Here is a 20195-nt window from a genome sequence, read left to right on the forward strand (position 1 = left end):
TTTACTTAATATGTTGTATTTTAAACATAACTATAGTTTTTAAATGTTCATTAAGTATTAGCTTGTAGGTTATCTTTGCTATAGGAGACCAAAGTATGTTTGTGGGTTCAGTCCGTATATATGTAATTACCTTTAATTTATATACATTTGGATTGGAATCAACAGTCTCAACAGATTGATGCTCAGTTTTCATGAACATGCTCATAAAGGTGTAGTTTTTGTAGCATCAGCACTACTGATTTACATTCCCTAAACCTAAATCTGCAGAATTAATAGATTTTACTGATAAAGAGATCTTATGGAGCACCACTTGTATGTTGACCTGCTGGCAATATTGTGTGGTGTAAATATTGATTTATTCCTAGCCTATAACTGCAAAATTCTAAATAAACAGAAGGGGGCAGTGGAGTTTATCACATACACTCTGTTTATAATTTATACATGAAAAGACCAGTGACCGCCCTTATAGCTGCAGTATATGATGTGTATGTCTGTTATATTCTGCTTCAATAATACAACAGTTACAAAGAGACCTATACAGACACAGTCTGTATTTAACCTCAGAATTGGAAATATATTATTCAATCTTCCCTGCTCTTCTTTTGTCTTGCTTCTTTTCTTTTGTCTCTCAGATGTCTTTTTAACACTGATGGGGTTCTTAAAATCTATGTGGAAAAATGTAAACATGCTATTGTTACAACTATGTATATTATAAAATCAAACATCAATTAGAGTTGTGGGAACAAAAACATTTATTTGTGTTCATTTTATCTAGTGACTTTTTTAGGGGTAATTTTAAATATATACAAAATTAACAAAATATACTGAATTTAGCAAATGTATGGTGTAAAATGCAATAAAACAAGAATGTATGATTTGTTTAATCTCTTCAATTCTCTTATATATTTTACAGAAACTATACAAAGAAACAATATTCCCAAAGATTTTGCTGATTGACTTAATTTTATTCTTATAAATATAATTACATTTAATATTTGATGCCTGCTACATGCTCAGAAGGGAAATAAGATAGGATACAATTAGAGTACACTGTTCTGAAACATTGCATATTATCCAGGTGATTAAAAGGAGCATTCACTAAAGGCTCATTATTTGCTAGCAAATACAAGTTGTGGCTCACCACATTTCGCCAAACGTCATGAGAGGACTGTCAAATATTAATTCATTCATTCATTCATTATCTGTAACCGCTTTTCCAGTTCAGGGTTGCAGAGGGTTCGAAGCCTACCCGGAATCACCAGGGACAAGGCGGGAACACACCATGGAGGTTCACATTCGCAGATTTACTCACACACTTACACCTATGGACACTTTTTGAGTCACCAATCCACCTACCAACGTGTGTTTTTGGACTGAGGGAGGAAACTGGAGCAACTGTCAAACAGTCCAAATAAAATCATTTCTCAATGCAAGATTGCAACCAACTGCCAACTATCACACATAATATTAAGAATCTGTAATGAAATTCAGAGCAATCTCAGACTGTGTTGTGTAAGACCAAATACCACTGTTGAATATGGCCTTTGAACATCAGACGGCACTGCATGAGAAAACATTGTGAGTTGTGGGACCACTGTAAGATAAATTACTGTGATAACCATTAGAGCTGAGGAGTATATCAGAATGTTGTTTTCACTTAACATTTTCTGACATTGAATCATGATGATACACGAATCACTCTTTAACTTTACATATTATTTTCATTCTCTGGGCTTGAAAGTCAAATTGAAATTCTCAAATGGCTTGAAAGTCAGTGGAATGTCGACTGTGGTCAGATGAGTCCACGTTGCAGCTTGTGTTTATGAAAAAAGTCTACACCTGTCATAATATGAGGGTGCATCAGTGCCAACAGCATTGGTGACTTGCACATTTGAAGGTACCATTGACATGGAGGTGAATTTTAGAGAGACAAATGCTGCCTTCAAGGCCATGTCTTTTCCTGTGAAACCAGAATTCAGGCTACAAAAATTGTGGCCTGCATTTAACTGGCCTATCTGCAGTCAAGATTTCTGTTCTCAATTAATTTGCATCCTCAGTTTTAATAAACATGCTTTTGACCTGTTTTTTTTTTAATTACAGATTTTTTCTTTATAATTAACAAATGGTTCATTTCATTTCAAAAATTCCAAGCACCATCTAATATGGGGGTCACCAATCATGTAGACAAAGGGTTGGTGTGCCTGCAGGCTTTCATTCCAACCAATCAGGAATGAAAGTGCCTTAAAATCCTGAGACTATTTCATTAATCAAGTAGAATAAGGGGTGCTCTTCTTGCAGCCACACCGGCCCTTTATGGATAAGATTGGTGAAACATGATCAAATACCTTCAGGGTAAGATGTTGTGGTTTTTATTCTGAACTAATCAACCTATAAGGGTACCAGGCCTTGGTCATGCGCTTGTGCCTGAATACAATGAAACCCTTGCAAAAAATGTTTAAACATATTATATAAAACGTACACTGAATTGTTGAGATTGTAACTGCAGCAAAAGGGAACAAACTCCATATTAATACCCTGCATTTCGGGAGGTGTCCACAAACATTTAGCCAATAGGATGCCCCCCCCCCCCCCAAAAAAAAAACAGCAAAAAATTGGGGTGTATTTACTGTCAAAAGAGAGATATAAAGATGAGGAAGCTCTGAAAAATAATCAAAAGAAATAACGTAGGTTATATTGCTGGTGAAGTACAGGAGTGACATGTTCAGGCTGCATCTGCATTTATAGGACTATCAAGAACTATCAAACCCAATGCAAATATGGTAGTGTAGAAATTTGTAGGGTTAAGTTGCACACCAGTCAAGGCCATATAATATTGAAAATATGAAAGGCATGCTAAGATACACCTCAGTTAGGACTATATATTATATTTAGTTAATAGGCATTAGGTCAAGTTTGAAAAAAAAGTACAGGGTGGGCCATTTATATGGATACACCTTAATACAATGGGAATGATTGGTGATATTAACTTCCTGTTTGTGGCACATTAGTATATGGGAGGGGGGAACTTTTCAAGATGGGTGGTGACCATGGTGGCCATTTTGAAGTTGGCTATTTTGGATCCAACTTTTGTTTTTTCAATATGAAGAGGGTCATGTGACACATCAAACGTATTGGGAATTTCACAAGAAAAACAATGGTGTGCTTTTACCTTTAACTTTTAACTTTTGCTTTTAACTTTATTCTTTCATGGGTTTTTTTCATTTACAAGTTTCTGACGACTTATAAAATGTGTTCAAAGTGCTGCCCATTGTGTTGGATTGTCAATGCAACCCTCTTCTCCCACTCTTCACACACTGAGAGCAACTTTGCAGGAGAAATGCTAGCACAGGCCTCCAGTATCCATAGTTTCAGGTGCTGCACATCTCGTATCCTCACAGCATAGACAATTGCCTTCAGATGACCCCAAAGATAAAAGTTGAAAGGGGGTCAGATCGGGAGACCTTGGGGGCCATTCAACTGGCCCACAATGACCAATCCACTTTCCAGGAAACTGTTCATCTAGGAATGCTCGGACCTGACACCCATAATGTGGTGGTGCACCATCTTGCTGAAAAAACTCAGGGAATGTGCCAGCTTCAGTGCATAAAGAGGAAAACACATCATCATGTAGCAATTTCGCATATCCAGTGGCTTTGAGGTTTCCATTGATGAAGAATGGCCCCACTCTCTTTGTACCCCATATACCACACCATACCATCAAGATGTGCAGCAGAGAAATGTCATGTTTCTACCAATCTGTTGCAATTCTCGCTTTTGTTTTGATAGTGAGTGTTTATTCAAAGAAGTCAGAAACAATTTCTGCACAGTCATACACTTTGTTCATAGTGATTAAATTAGCACTAATGTGTAATTCAGCATTTTGTTTGCGGCTCATTTGCCCAGTGTACATCAGCTATAAAGAGAACAGGGCCAAGAATAGGTCCTTGGGGCACGCTGTGAGTGACAGGGCAGATGATTTTGTTTACTTAGAGACAACCTAATTCTTTTTTTTTAAATGTATAAAACAACACTTGTAATACAAACAGAGGAAGTTATTTAAAAAAAATCATGTCCAAACCTGATGAAATGTTAAAAAGTAATGTTTATTTAAAAAAAAAAGACATTTAATAAACAGTCATTTTACACATATGAGCTGAAGTTATCATAGCTTATTATTCATCTGAGGATGATTAAGACTGTGTTGTGTTGACCTTATGTGATCTTCTAGTCAGTGATATGAAACCTTATTCCATTTACCACAGACTGGTACATATACAAGATTTCCATATTTCATAATAGATATAAATAATTATAAAATCTTGAACACTCATTTGACTTTAGCAAAAATGTTTTGCACATTTTTGTGTTGAATAGCCAGACATTGACCAGTTTCATCTAGCTGAAATCATGCAACATTGTTTTTACAAAAATATTTAAAACATTTACTATTAGTTATTAGGGTGAGTTTGTTCAGTGTCAAACTTGCCAGCTGTTACTGCAACATGCACCCAGCTGAAATCCATTTATTCACAGATGACCAGTTCACTTTATCATATCTGAATCTGTACAAGTAAATCGTATCTCAAAGCGAAAATCTGTTAAAAGAATACCCAACAAACAGCGAAGGCATGATATAATTCCAATGACTTTGTGACATATTAAGGCAAAATACATAGTATTAAAAAACAGGACTCACAAAAATAAGAAGGTGCATCACTTTCAAAACATTGCACATGCAAATATGATGCAGGCGATAGTAACAGATATGATTTTATAATGAGGAAAGGTAAACAGTATTTGTTTGGGACTTTCAAAAGGTCCCTGTTACAATTATTACATTGAATAGTTATCAAATGCTTATTTACCAAGGTAAACACTGTAGCATTGTAGTTTAGGAAATGATGAAGGAAAAACATCAATATAATATTTGTGCTCTGTAGACAAAAGCATATGACATGAATTTTTATAATAAATTTAGGTGTAAATGATCTCTAATGTAACAAAACAGCATCAAAAATACAAACAGTAGACATTTTTAATGGAAGAAGCACAGCAACCACTAATGCTATGCTGTATTTAATTAAGTTATGTTTATAAGCAATTTAAACTAATCCCTTCCTGAGAAGTTATACTACAGTGTCTGTTACCAGGTAGCAAATGGTTAGCCACATTTTGTCATTATAGTCCATAGATGTATGAGCTTATGGAAACACATCTATCATCTACCATGTAACATTTATTTACTCCACTGATGCCTTTACTAATATGTGGCTGTGTTATCAAGACACAGACCAGCTTTAAACCCTAATTTATTCCCTTTCCACGCATGCAGAGGCAGCTGCTCTTCATGCATTATTGCATCAGTCTAAAGGTTTGATAAGTAATGTTTTCTGAGTCACAAATATATACTAAATGCTTAATACTAAGAATATACAGTCCTTAGAGCAGTCGTCTAGCTGACCACGTCGGTTAAAACAAGCTGGAATTTTCTCCACTAAGCTTTATAGAGATCAGCCATGATGAGAGGAAGAAGGAAGGGGAAAAAAACCCTTCCATTCCATTATGTTTTAAAGTTTGATGTATGTTTAATGCATGTTTTATAAGGATAATACAGTATGTGAGCCTGCATGAGTGGGCGTGAGTTTTAAGCTGACATCCTGTCATGTTGAATAAATGAAGTCCTGAGTTTCATGGCTTTGTGTGGGCTTTTTTCTGACTTGGGTTGCTGGGGCAGCTTCCAGCATTCTTCAGAGCTATTTTATCATCAGGCAGAGTGGGGGAATATAATATTAATCAGTTATGATCTGAATTATTTCAGACTGTATTTATAGCTCTGCATTTTCTAAACATCAAAATGGTCTAAAATACACTATTGATGCTTTTGTCTTATTTCAAGACCACTGATGGTATCTGAGAGGAGGCTAAAGTGACTTTATTTAAATGTTTGATTAAAAAAAGAGGGAAAAAAAACACGTAAGTTAACAAATAATCCCATTCCAAATTCTATTTGAAATGAACTTCTCAGTTTCAAATTACTAACTTACAAATCTCATAAGCATTTCAGTATTATACACAGCTCACTTCAAACGTGCATGCAATATTCTTTTTCATAATTCATTAAAATGGTGTTTGTGTGTAACGGCTGTTATACATATGGCACACAAGGAGATAGCAGTGTTTTTAATGACACAAAGAACTGAAAGCAGCTACAGATTTGTGTTGTAACCAAGAGTAAGGCTTGTCTGTCCATCCCCTGTAAGACTCGAGAAGAAATGCATTGAGGCAGTAGAGTGGAAGAGTCCAGAATATTCAGTAAGATGCACTAAAATGATAAACTATACAGCAGCTTCTCTGAGACATGCTCACTTTGACTTCATTGCAGAAAGCCACAACTCTTTATTTCTAGTGAAACAGCATAGAGCTTCAATAAATTGAATATGCATGAGGTATAAAATTATCTGCTTTTATAAATCAAGATTTGTAAACATTTTATTCATTGCTCAGCCTTTAGTCTGAAAAAAAGAGAGTGATATGAAAGAAATGAAGATGGGTCAGACTTGATGGTCCAAGCATGAAAGTAACTTCCTGTTCATTCAGGAAAATTCCAAAAACCTTCAACATCATAAGTGAGTCCAATGGAGAGAACCTCCAGCTACAGACTTCAAACAGAAGTCTCTGTCAGCTCCCTGAAACCAGGCTACTGTATGACGCAGAGTGTAGAAAGCTCAACGTATGACTCCCAATGGACCACGTAAATGATCCTGAGAAAGAGAGTAAACCACCAGAAGGACGTTGTCTTACTCAGATTTGAGTCTGTAGTGGGAGTGTTGGGTGTGCCAGTGCTGACAGGGGTTTGGATGAGTAACAGGGAGGAGAAAGGTTGGGTTTGATGCCTCTGGTTCTCATGTAGTGCAGGAACTGGTCAGGGATTTCAGCCAAGACATCCTTGGCCAGGCGGGCCATGCTGAGGATGTGGTTCCCCCTGGGGTCAATGTAGTCTCGGAAAGGGACAAACTGGATAGAAAAAGAACGAGAGACTCATAGATTATCTTCTGTAAACAATACATTGAAGGAAGACAAAGGGACACAAGTCACCAGTGCATACCTGTACTATATCTCTCTCTGCAAACCTCCCCCTCGACGAGATCCTGACTTCATCCCCATCCAGTTCAATCATTTCTGCTCAGTAAATAAAACAAAAAGAGTCAGTGAATTATTCATCCTGAATGATCCTGACCACTGCACTATTACCAGTGTAATACTCAGAAACAAGAGCTTCTAAATGGCTCTTGGTTTAGACACGTTTCTAAAAAAAATCTCTCTGAACCCTTAGGGGATAAAGCCTGCATTCTTCCAAGGTTTCATAACAGAGGTACAGGTCAGCAACAGGCAGGACTTACCTTCTATAATTATAGAGGTTTTATTGAGCCATTTTAATATATATGTGATAATATCTATGTGTTTTTAAGTATCACACTGACATGCCTCATGATTAAATAGTACCTTGTGATGCAGAGCAGCATTTTTCAAAAAGTCCATCATCTATCAATTATCATTTCAAGTTAAATAAAGCAGTGATAGTAAAATACCCAGTATTCAAATATAATAAGAAAATACTTAAAAATCTTTAAGAAGAGAGAAAATAAATAAATAAATTTGTGCTAACAATGTGCATAAAGGTAAAAAATATGTAAACAAATAACATAACCCTGAAATACAATAAAAGAAAAGAGAGAATATGTATTGGCTACATTAAGAGGATAATTAAATAAGTGTTTCCTTTAAGGTCCGTTAACATATTCAAAGCAGTAAATTCATAGGACAATCTGGCAAGCATTTGAGCAGCAGACGGATTTGCTGTTGACTTTTTGCTTTTAAACATGCTAAATCTCTGTGGAAAGGCCTTATTAAACATTGCACATATGTACACACACAGACTCACTGACAAGCACAAACAGACTCACAAATTGTTATTTGAATCATTGCTGTGTTACTGCTTTGATATGTAATGTTTCTTACCGTCAAATTCAGCTGAGCCAACTCCTACTATGATTATAGACATTGGAAGACTGGAGGCCTTTAAAACAGGAAAAAAATGATCCCATCACTGCATAATAAGCACATCATTTCACGTGTGAGGAAAACATTAAAACTGGCACTCATGCATTAATACAAAAAGGCTAATTAGATACTCTTCTGTATACAAAGATGTCACACAGAAATATGGCAGTTCTGGACTGTGTGGCATAATGATATGGCCCAAAAGATAAAGCAGACTCATAAAAGATAATCAGCAGCTCTTGGATTTCAGCACTACTGGATGAAACATTGTCATGCTGCCACATTTATAAATGACTCCTTCCTTTGTCAGAGCTCGAAGGCTTTCTCCTTGCCTTAGCTGAACCAAACTTTACTTTGAAAATCACATTTCCGTCGCTTAATTGCCATGTTTTGAGCAAATGATTAATGGATGCAATTTATATTCCATTTCTAATTCTGTAATTCTTTATGGTTCATTTTATCTTTTTAGATGTTAGCCTTGAAGGCAGAGATTCACTTTATGAGTTGAAGGGATTTCTACCCTAACTTTAATACACATGTTAATCTAGTGGTTTCTACTGAGGTATTGCAGTCAATTTATGTAAAAAAAAATGATCAGTTCTGCTGAAATCTAGTCAAACACTGTAGTTAACGTAAGCACTGTTTGCTGTGCTTATATCTTTTAAGCCAAAATACAGTGTTCATGCCTTAATGCAATAGAATATGACCCTGTGTGAATTTAATAAATATACTAAACGTTAGATAAAAATTAATCTTGATTAACTGAACTGATCAAGTCACCTAAAGAAAGTAGTAGTTTATTTTTTTTTAAACACATACGTTTACAATGGACTCCTTAGTCTGAGCCATATCAGAGATGACTCCATCTGAAATGATGAGGAGGATAAAATACTCTGAGCCGTCCTTCACCAGTGACGCATACCTGAGCAAGAGACACAGCATAGCAATATAAGTGCTTATCTTTGGAACAAATGGAAACAAACACATGACACTCAACTCAAGAATGTGCAGTCATAGGAGTCACAATTTGGAGGAAGATTATATTTTACAAAACATTTTAATTACTAAAATATCAGTGTGTTATATCTAATGTTTTAACACCATTTAACCCTAGCTGGTGAGAGAAGTCATCAGTGTGCAGCAGAGATAGGTGCACTCAAAGGCCACGTATGAGTGAGCTGGTGTGTGTACTGAAGTACAATTACTGGCTTAAGGCAATCAGCTGCTGGTGTTTGTTGTGACCTGTGTTGTGACTCACCTTGCTACATGATTAATAACAGGTGAGAAAAAGGTGGGACCATAGAGGCGAACACTTTTCAGACTCCGGTAATATGCCTCCAATACTCCCTCAATGCCACTGCAGTAGGGATTATCTGGATTCCCATTCTAAACACACAGACAATTTATATTATATCAAAAGAACAATAATTCATACATAAATGATTAAGTAGAAGTCAGAGACCAGTCATTTGATTTATTCAATTTCCAATCAAAACCTCCTTTAAGTAAAAGTTATAATTTATTTTGCCAGAGAAAATGATAGCTTTAAATATATCAATATAACAATTTGTACAGCCTTCTTTAACACTTCCATTCTTTAAATCTTAAAATTAAAGAGCCTATGTCATGTAAGGATTACATGAATTGTGAGAATCAGAAAATGCATCTGACTCCTTAGACCAACTGTAATTATACAAAGGATAAGTCAGCTCCAAATAGGGCCCACCCCAATCTCATGCAACCTGGAACCACAACATACCTGTAAAGATTTATCACTGACCATTTAAATCCTACACCAAATCAACAGGGTTTCTGTGGCCATTTATGATCCGATTAGCAACCAGCCCATGTGTACACAACTCAGCCAATGCATCATTAACTCTTCACAGGGGTCATCAAATAGGCACCTACTCTCATCAGTGTTTAGTAGATTTAAGCCCACAACTCGTCCTGAAGGCTCAACAGTGAAGTCTGGCATCCCAGACCCACTGCCCTCCAAGACAGGTTTACAGCTCCCTTAACCATAAATCCACACTGGCGTCCTTGGTGACTAAGGCTGTAAGTACATTTTCTTTATTTTCCTTGACGTGGAAAAACAATAACGTAATGTAATGACTGGACATGACATAAACAAGGCTTCAGATTTTCCTTAAATTGTATGCAACAGCATACACAGAATGATCATTTTCTAAGCATAACCTTAAAACCTAAAATTAACATTAATTCAGTAACTAGAAAAAGTTGCTTTAAAAAAAAACCTGCCACATTCTGTCATCCTGTGAAGTAGTTAGAGAGACTTTACAATCTTGTTCTGTCAACTTTGCTGCCAATTTTTACAGATATTTTAACAGTACAGCTTTAAATATAAATCTGCAAAAATCTGCTTTTGTAAAACTTTTGTTTGTCCTGACAATGCCCAAAAACAAATATGTAAAACCTATGTGTAGAGAGTAAACTAATAAACAAAAAATTCATGCACCTTAATAGCCACCACAGCAACATAATAAACATCCCAAAATGAATAAGTGATTATGTGGACAAGCTCCAAGACTTGTGTTTTCAGGGCAGTTCGAGAAAGGTCATTTTCTGCTTTTCCATTTGCTGTCCTGTGTGAGGAATACTTACAGCACAGCTATCCATTCAGTAAGTTTTTAATGCCCAGTTGAGTTCATATGGAGTCAGTGTCTAACTCTCTGCCCAGAGGGGAATGATGACAGCAAACTGTAACTAACCACAGGGGACCAGACTGTGGGCATAGCAATTGTAAAAACCTATAATTACAGTCTCTTTTATAAGAATTTTAGTACCACACATAAACATGGGTGTATGAAGAGGAGAGTGAAAGCCCCTCACTGATTAACATATGTCAAAAACAGCAACCCATTCAGGCAGCAGATTCATATCTCTCTTTTACTTGGAATCGTAAACCACTTCATATAGTTAAGGTGGTGGTGTTGTGTTTATGTGTGTTGCTCTGGTATGAGTGGATCAGACATAGAAGTACAATGCAACACACTTACACACCACCTCCAGTATCAGTGCAGTAGTAAGAATTATCCACCACACAAATCATGCCTATATTTTGGTAGTGCTGACCATTGAAGAACTGAATGAAAGGAGACAAAAAGTGTGCAGAGCTACAGATGGACTACAGACTGTAACTGTAAAGCTAGAAAGTGCTACTCTATGGTCAGTGGAGCTGAGAGAATGGACAGTGAATGTTGAAACAAAGAGGTGGTCACAATATTCTGATACGACTGATACAAAAAAAAGAACAAAAATGCATGGTCAAATTATTCTAGCAACTACTCCCTGTGGGTTTAAAGGAATTTAAAGCCTGGCTCCCAATTAAACAGCAGATTTGTATCAGCTTCACACAGAAGTAAAAGGCCTACAATCCAGTGGTCAATACCTCCTAAGGGACTCGCTAAAGGAAACAGATACGATAGGATATAAAACACAACACAGCACCCCACTCACTCACTAAAGAAAAGAGAGTGGCTTGAGTCTCTCAATGGCAGCTCCTAAGCATAAGAAAAATCTCCCTACAAACATCAAACATACTCTCTTTTACTGTCAAATGTATATTTATCACATGGTTATGGATCTCGCTAAAAGCTGTTATTCTAACCATGTTTTTCTTGTCGACTGTCTCCTTTTCTTTCTTTTAATCTTGTATGGCTAGCTCTGCAAAAAGCATTTTTGTGCAACATTGGTTACTTATCTTATGAGAAACAAAATATGACTTACAATGACTTAAAAGTAATATCTATATTCTGTCAGCTATCCCATTATAGAAGTTCCACTCTCTCTCTCCCTCTCAGCATGATGCTGGTCAATGCATTCCTGTTTGCTGGGTAGTTCGTATTGTGAATGTGGCAGCTTGTAAAGAAGTGGTGGCTTGCTTCAAATGTACTTCATTCACACTTCTTGATAGCGTCATGTCATGTGGGATTGGAAATGGCTGAATTGTGGACAAAATTAAATTTTTAAAAATTCCGTAAACGTTACGTCCATAGTGACTTACTTACCAGTGCAAACTCATGGGACACCCTGCCATCAGGGGGCAGCTTTGCACCAAAACCCAATGCTGGAAACATCTTATCACTGTCATAGTCCTGAATGATCTCCCCCACCGCTCTCAGAGCCATGGCATAGGCATTGAGCTGGTATGGGTTCATGTAGTGGAGAGAGGTAGGCTGTGAAGGGTTGCCTGACCACAAATAGAAAAGCATACAAACAAACAGAAGCATGATCCAGTGCACTTTATATAATGAGCACTCACTTCATGTTTCCCTGACTCATTTACATGCCCATCTTACGCGTGGGCGACACATGGGAGGCGACACATGGAAGGCGACACATGATTTGATGTCATTGTCAATTGCCTCTGTAATTGTTTGTCCTTGTTAACTTTTTGCATCTCATAGTTTATTAGCATTTTTTAATGGCAAATACTGTACATTTAAAGTTGATTTGAGGAAGAGACTTTTTGTGGGGAAGGCTGTCTTGGTATGAAAGCATGGCAGAATTGCAGAGAGCTCTGAGGGAGCATCAAAAAGACATATCGTCGTATAAAATCATCAGATGAAAGCATTTAATTACAGCATAATCGTCCAAGAAGATAAGCTCACCATTTGATGCTGTGAAATCGATTGCCACCGTGAAATTAATCTGAGTGCTGAAAAAGAATACAAAGCGAAAGAATATCTCAGAACCTTTATTCTTGATAACGGTTAATTAACATAAAATGTGTAATAAAAATTAAAAGAGGCGTTTCTGAAATACAAATAAAAGAAGTGGACAAATGTTATGGATTCCATTTTGTGGTCATGCACATGCACTGTACAGTTTTGACTAAAAAGGGTTCTTTCACTATGGGTAGATAAAAAAGAAAAAAATGCATTATTCATGCATTCCATGTGTGCTAAATTTAGAGAGATACATCACCCACTGTGAATACTAAGTATAGTTGTGGAGGTTCGACCAAATATAATTCTTCAAGTGTTTGTTCTCTTGTTTAAGAAGCAGGTCTTGTGTTATGAGTGTTCCTCAGCCCCAGAATAGATAATGCTATTTTTAGCTGGGGTTATTACAGTGCCTCTAATGTAGCGTGGCCCCTTGTCAGTGAGTGGACAAGGTAAGCAAGAGAGGGGGGCAGGGCCTTTTCCATGTGTACTAAAGCCTCCATTCTAGAACAATACTCATCTCTGGCTGAATGTAAGCAACAATTACTAAGAAAAGCACACTGTTTAGCCTTAGGGTTAACATATCATTAGGGGATACATATACATAGAGTACTGTGCCAAAATCTGAGACCATTCTTCACTGTACATTTTCATTCAATATTGCTACAAATTTAAATTCAGGAGATATTTCTAAATTGGATAGAAATAAAACAGTCCATATGCAATAGGTAGAGGACAGACTAAGTGAAAGAGTTTCCAAAACGTCAAAAAGTTTTGGATCGGTATTTTAAAAATGTAGTGTAGATGGGTTTCTAAGCAACAGTGCAAGATCAAGTAGGCCACAAAAACTGTCATTCTCACTTAGCTTTGAACTTGAAGACACAGGAGAAATGTAAAGTAACAATTCAGTGTTATAGGTAAGCAAAATGCCCAGAAAGAAATGGTATAAAGGGAGGACCACATAGTACCATATAACACATGTGCCGATATCCCCACACAGACACAGCTTTGATTTGCATAATAGGATGCTTGACATTTCTCATGCTCACCCTCCTTTGATGTAGTCCAGAAAGGTGACTTCAACATCTATGAGGCATGACAGCAGTGTCACCTGTTGAGATGAAAGTTTGGTAACACTTCCTATTTACAGTCCTCAAACACACCATTACATTTTCAATAAGCAATGCATATGTACATCATAAACATCATATAAATATTCATAACAGCTATTATGGTGTCACTCACTAGGGAAAAAATGTGCATCAAAAGTGAGCCTTCTGACCATTTATGAATGTTAATACATAGCTTATGAAGGATTTGTGCATTGCTTATGAAGATATAATGTAGGACCTTCAATAAGAAGTCTTACCAATAACAAATTTTTTTAGAACATATATGTGTTTGTCTCTTTACTTGACATTTAATTCTTCTTTGTAAAACCAGAAGATAAGAGTTGCTTAAGAATGTACTCACGGTTCCTGAATTGAGGTATTTCTTCTTCTTTCTCTTTTTCTTCATATTTAGTACCTGAAGAAGAACACCTGCTGTTCAATCTACAGGGATTCATTGAACAGAACAAGACTTTGCCATCTGACTAATAAAAGCAAGGGTGCATGAATGTGGTGAAAAAAAGAAAATGAAAAGCACTGAGCAAATGCTGCTAAAAATGGTGGCTGGTATAAATAACTGAAAACATATTGGATAAATCTCCTGACATGGATGGACAGGTCACCGAAAGACCGCGGTTTTGTCCTTGTGGCAACACAGTGCCCTTCATCTTGACCTATTTAGCTGAGACTTGTGTATGCACTGAGAGCTTATCTTTCGTATGTGAAACTGATTTATGCTGCAGTCAGTCGGTGCTCATAAAGAATTCTGAAACAACAGCTCAGATGCAGCAAGGAAGCAATCAGTCACGACAAGTGATACAGAGGAAAAGACAGAACAAGAGAAAGTAAGAAATGGAAAGGACCTCTTCCTCTGCTAACTAAAGCAATAATATGGTAAACTGCCATGCAGTCTATCAGTCAAGACTGACCCTTTAAGTAACAGTTCAGATAAAAATCAAAATGACTACAGTTTACTATATTAGCAAACAGGTAATTGAAGCACCCTGTATACAATTTATGACATACTGTTATCTACAGACTAAAGCACAGACAAAATACACGCTACAAGGTAGTTGAACCATTATTCTTAACAGTTTCATACATAAAAGTTATATGTATAGTCATGCAGCTTGTTTAATACTAACTTGGGGATTAAGTTTCTGTTAGCTACATTAGCCTCTGAATTAGACTCATAGTTCCAGTTCAGAAATAAAGATGAAAACTTGAGGCAACAAAACTCTTATCAACTGCTTTTGTAGGAAAGTAGGTTGTTTTTACATAAAGTGCCTTTTTTATTCCACTCCCATTGTGGAATTTTTCAGAAGTATCTCATTGCTGTGCATCTGAACAAGAGATGGTGCGCAGTCTTTCTTCTTCTTCTTCTGTGTTTCTGTCTCTCTGTCTGTCAGGGTGTGAGTGTGAATTGGATTTGGAAAGCCAGAAAGAAAAGGTTTGGGATGGAAGGCAAGACTGTATATATACTTTCTTTCTGTCAGACCAAAATGTAATGTCTCAAAAATCATAAAAAGTTGATTGATGCTAGAAAAGGTCCATTTAAAATAAACGGAAAAATGCTATTGTCAAATATCATTTCTATAGTGAATTGTCCACATAATGAAATGGTCTTTACGTTTACCTTGTATCTTCATTCGCTGTTTATATTATAACAGGTCAACTTATACATAGAGGGACTCTCTTTCTCTGCATAATATGTTAGACACCGTTTACCCTACTTATCATTGGTCAAGACCAACTCTGAGCAGGTATGTTTTGAGTGGGGCAAAGTTTGACTGAAAATATCATGTTGCCCGATTTATACAAAGTGAAGTGATCCTGACCACTGACAGAGTCAAGGATTGCTAATAAGTAATAGAGAAACATAAACTACAGCCTGCAGTATGATTGCATGTCATCAGTTGACCTGATGAAATGGCAAAATAATGTATAAAGTGGCCAGGGAGAGTATATAAATATATGTGTGTCCATCTTAATACACATGATAGACTTTGTAAACACACATTAACATGTGGACTCACCTCCCACACATTGAACTGAGACTGGCCTTTGGACAGCTCCCTGTAGCTCGTCTTGAACTCTCCAATATAGTCATGCCTTTGGACATGCACACATTAGCATTCAGTACAATTATCATTGATTATGTTACAGCACATGTAGTTTAAAATGTGTAAAACATTTCTGCAGGATTTATCCCAAAAGGTTTCGGCTGTCATAATGGCTGCTTTAGCCCCATGGCTGATTTAGGACCTATAAAATGTTGACTCAACAAATGTCGCAATAAGCCTTTACAGATGTTTAATCAGCTTTACAGAAATTGGCATGTAGGAACAATTACCTACAGTATAGTGTTACTATTTAAGCTTATTTTCCTTACCCTCCATCTCTGTCCCAGTCATACACTTCAATCTTTATTGCTCTGTAACAAAAAAATAATTTCATAAATATATTTATTCATATGACACCAATACAAACTATCAGTCTTAGCTGTATCTAAAACTGAATATACTGAATCAGCATAATCGTTATACCTGTACATACAGTTTCAAATAGTTATCTTACAAAAGGGCATTCGTTTTGCAGTCCTGGTTTATACTAGTGAACTCACCTGTCATAGTCACCATTACACAACACTCTAACTGGGATTTTGAAGGCCTGCCACACAGGGTCCAGAGTATTCTTCACCACTTCTGTCTTATGACAAATGGTGTATCTACAGAACATTATTCACAGGAGTTACTGGCTGAATCTCAAAAATGAACACTTGATATATTCCAGTGTTGGAGAACACCAGTCACATTCCTTGTTGTATATTTTAACTAATTTTTAAATTACTGTAAGACTGGGTAATACAATGTACAAAACGTGCTGTCAAATAAATTAAGTTTAAACTCACGTTCCATCGTCGTGGCTACGATAAAAAACGAGGAAAGGGTCAGACTTGCCAAAGAAGTCCTTCTTGTCTAGTTTATTTCCACAGAACTGCAGCAGTACGGACTCCTAACATAAAGAACATAAACAGCTGTAGAGTGTCCCCAGGCCCTGCCTCTCTCAGCATGCGCCCCAGTGTGTTTGTGTGCATTCAAGCCTGATGTGCATCCATTATTCAACAGGAAACATTTTACAGAACTCAGAGGCACAGACCCAGGACATTACGGCTCTGAGAGAGGGAACTAAAAAGGTGAAAAAGAAAAGGAAGGAACTAGAAGATGAGGAAAAAAAGAGGTATAAGGAAAAGAAGAAAAGAAAACTATGTTAATGAAGAAGAAGATGGAGATGGAGATAAAGTGGATAATGCTGAAGAATTAAAGGCTATGAAGAAGGAGAAAGGGGATGATGAATGAGAGGTAAAAGAAGAAAATCATGAAGTAAAAAATGGGAGGAGGAATAAAAAGGAAATGAGCAAAGGAGGAGGAGGAAGAGGAAAAAGAAGACAAAAATGAGAAACCTAAAGAAAACTTACTCTGCAGTTTCCAAGTTCCTCTGCTTTTATGATGATTGTTCCGCAGTTTCTACCAGGAATGCCCCTAGAAAACATTTCAGTGTACCACTAACTTTTCTAGCAATATTCCAACACTTAATATCAAAATATCATGTGGAACATTACCAACATAAACATCATGTTCCTTCCCGAAAAAGCACTCTTGAACTGTCCTCCTCAAAGGCAGGACACAATAGAATATTTTGGTCAATTCTGTGCACTATTGTTGACTACATGCTGAACACTTGAGTGACTGGTGACAAAACCCAGGCTGAAAAGAATGATGAAAAGATCATGAAGACCATGCACACAGAGACAAAACTGATGCCTTAGTTATGCCATGTCTTGAGTGGTTGTGTTCAATTTCACTAAGTAGCTCTGTGTAATGTCATATAGATGATGAAATGGATGTAGACAGAAATCGATGGATAATTGAAGCAAGTCCTTTAATCTGGTTTGAATGTGCACCAACTCCTTTGGTGCAGGGAGAGAGGCACTCTTCTAAATTAACTCACAACTCACGTACAGCATCCAGCCCTCTCAAAAAGGAGAGGGGGAATGGAGGGAAGGAGGGAGGGAGAGAGGGTGAGAGAGAGAGAGAGAGAGAGAGAGAGAGAGGAACACAGAAAAGGGATGTTGACTCGTCTTGACTTCAGTGGTTGTACAGCAGAACTACTGCTGAACAGACATCCATGTGAGTTCCATTTACTAAAAAAGAGATAGCAACAAAACTACACCGAGTACTGTACACACTTACTTGTGAGTATGACATTTATTTCTTTTTAACCTTTAGCTAAGGTACTCTCCATTTTTTAGTCATCCTACCCACCAAGAGAGTGTGACCACTGGGTGAGGCATCACTGGGAATCCAAATTGTACTGATGGCGTACTGAAACAAACTAGGTTTTTCAGTGTGGTCAAACCATAGAGTCTTTTGGTGCCTTGACTTTAAAAAGTGGACTCCAGTTGGTGTGGTGTGTTTCACTATTAAAACTAATGTACACAGGCTTTAAATGAATGTTTTCTGCATGGTCTGAAAAATATGGTTATGCCTGTATGAATTAATCAATCTAAATGGCCAGAATTTGTGAAAAATAAATGTGCATCAACATATCAATAAGCATGTGTTAATGAATAACCATGTGTGTATTGTTAATAACTGATTGTCTAAATTACTATTTATCCCACAGTGTGTGTTTATATTAACATTTTACTCATTTCTGATGGAGGGGTATGACTAAGTGGGTTTATATATAGAGTTGTAGCAATAAATGGCCATCTTTAAGCAGAATGCTGAATGAATGTGTTTGTTGAGGTGATATTCTGGGTGCTGCTGAATGAAGCCATCTCCAGTTACATAACACAGTGGGAGAGGCACATTCTTACATCATGTTCTAGCGGTGCCCAATGTGTCACTGTACAGTAAGCCAATAATTCATTCATGTATATAGACACAGTGCCTTAGGAACACACACGTACATATATACACACACACAAACAGAATATGCACATACACTCCAAAGCACCAATGCATGCGTGAACAGTTATAAGCACAAACTAGAATGAGGTAATTCATTCATGATCAAATTTGAGGTGCAAACAGTATTAGATTAGCATTGAGTTAAATTCTGAACAAAAGTCTTCATGGACGTGCATGATACATTTTAGAGTAGAGGGGGAATGACAGCACTGCAATTAGCACTTTACTCACATGAGGGGTCTTTCCATACGACTGCCTGGAGAACCAACCACCTCTCCCAGAGTACAGTACATCTGGCCCAAGAAGTCCTGAAGACATACATGCATTTTTTAATATAAGATCAGATCAGAGGGTCATACAATTATGATTTTTTATGCTTTAGGTGCACACCTAATGGAACATAGACATATATAATAGTTGCAAACAATTTCACAGTCATCTGACAGATATTGAGATTCTAAGAACTCTGTGTAAGAATATCGTGCATTTTTATTATTATTATAATTACTATTTTTTTGCTATTAGTATATGACCCATTTTCAGTGAGAAGCCAGATTAACGTTACTACATACAAGATGATACATATCACAGACACCATTTACATAAACAAAAAAGCATACAATTTTGATATTAGCTCTACTTTGTGGTTAAATATAATAAATATGCCAGTGTTTGCAGAGCCACATCCTGTAATAATTACTTTGATGCATAAGCTGTTATGTATTCTGATTAGAATACACAAACGTCATACAATTTTATTATATTTACAATACACTTAGACATTACATTTTATAATTTATATATACATAAATTGTGCCGAGTTATGTACTTACATTACTTTGGAAATACTAATTTGTACTAAATCACTATTAACAAGTAATTTAAATTATATTAAAAGCAATGCCAGCAACATTGTGAAGATGCTGTTCTCTCTGGTTTTTATTTTTATTTTATTTTTTTTACATTCAGAAGTGCTGCATTTTTTAAAGTGGAATGGAATGTTTGAATTACCTAGTGGTGGACAAAGTACACAAACCATGTACTTGAATTAAAGTACAGATACACAAGGTAAAATATTACTCCAGTAAAAGTCCTCACTGTAGATCTTCACTTGAGTTAAAGTATAAAAGTATTTAACTTCAAATATATTTAAGTATTGAAAGTAAAAGTACCATGATTTATTATGGTTCGAATGTCCTATTATAACTTTTGTAATAAGTGTAATCAACACATTGTAGGTAAAAACCTCTAGTGTCACTCTTCATTCTTTGAATAGAATGTCATTAGTTAATCAAACAATGATGAACACAACAGAAATTACCAAAGATTAAATACAATGAATGTTTTATCATCAGTCTTAT

At 36.5% G+C, this 20195-nt stretch overlaps 1 protein-coding gene across 2 annotated transcripts in view; it reads right to left on the minus strand.

The window, feature by feature from the left end:
* Positions 1-4158: 4158 nt before the first annotated feature.
* The window catches only part of cpne8 (copine VIII), a 45403-nt gene continuing 29366 nt past the window's right edge, over positions 4159-20195 (minus strand). Inside the window, exons 6-20 of one of the 2 annotated variants that reach the window (XM_066667840.1) lie at positions 19066-19142; positions 17337-17400; positions 16770-16873; positions 16482-16586; positions 16251-16292; positions 15895-15970; positions 14223-14276; positions 13799-13860; positions 12696-12742; positions 12093-12274; positions 9320-9447; positions 8881-8983; positions 8020-8077; positions 7106-7179; positions 4159-7014 (exon numbers count right to left, since the gene is read on the minus strand). In XM_066667840.1, the coding sequence (XP_066523937.1) occupies positions 6802-7014; positions 7106-7179; positions 8020-8077; positions 8881-8983; positions 9320-9447; positions 12093-12274; positions 12696-12742; positions 13799-13860; positions 14223-14276; positions 15895-15970; positions 16251-16292; positions 16482-16586; positions 16770-16873; positions 17337-17400; positions 19066-19142 (1389 nt within the window). In that variant the 3' untranslated portion in view covers positions 4159-6801. Of the gene's footprint in view, positions 7015-7105; positions 7180-8019; positions 8078-8880; positions 8984-9319; positions 9448-12092; positions 12275-12695; positions 12743-13798; positions 13861-13990; positions 14114-14222; positions 14277-15894; positions 15971-16250; positions 16293-16481; positions 16587-16769; positions 16874-17336; positions 17401-19065; positions 19143-20195 lie in introns of those variants that run through there. The other variant, XM_066667841.1, reaches the window with a different exon arrangement.

The sequence above is a fragment of the Hoplias malabaricus genome, chromosome 4 (genome assembly GCF_029633855.1).
Source record: "Hoplias malabaricus isolate fHopMal1 chromosome 4, fHopMal1.hap1, whole genome shotgun sequence".
Lineage (NCBI taxonomy): Eukaryota > Metazoa > Chordata > Actinopteri > Characiformes > Erythrinidae > Hoplias > Hoplias malabaricus.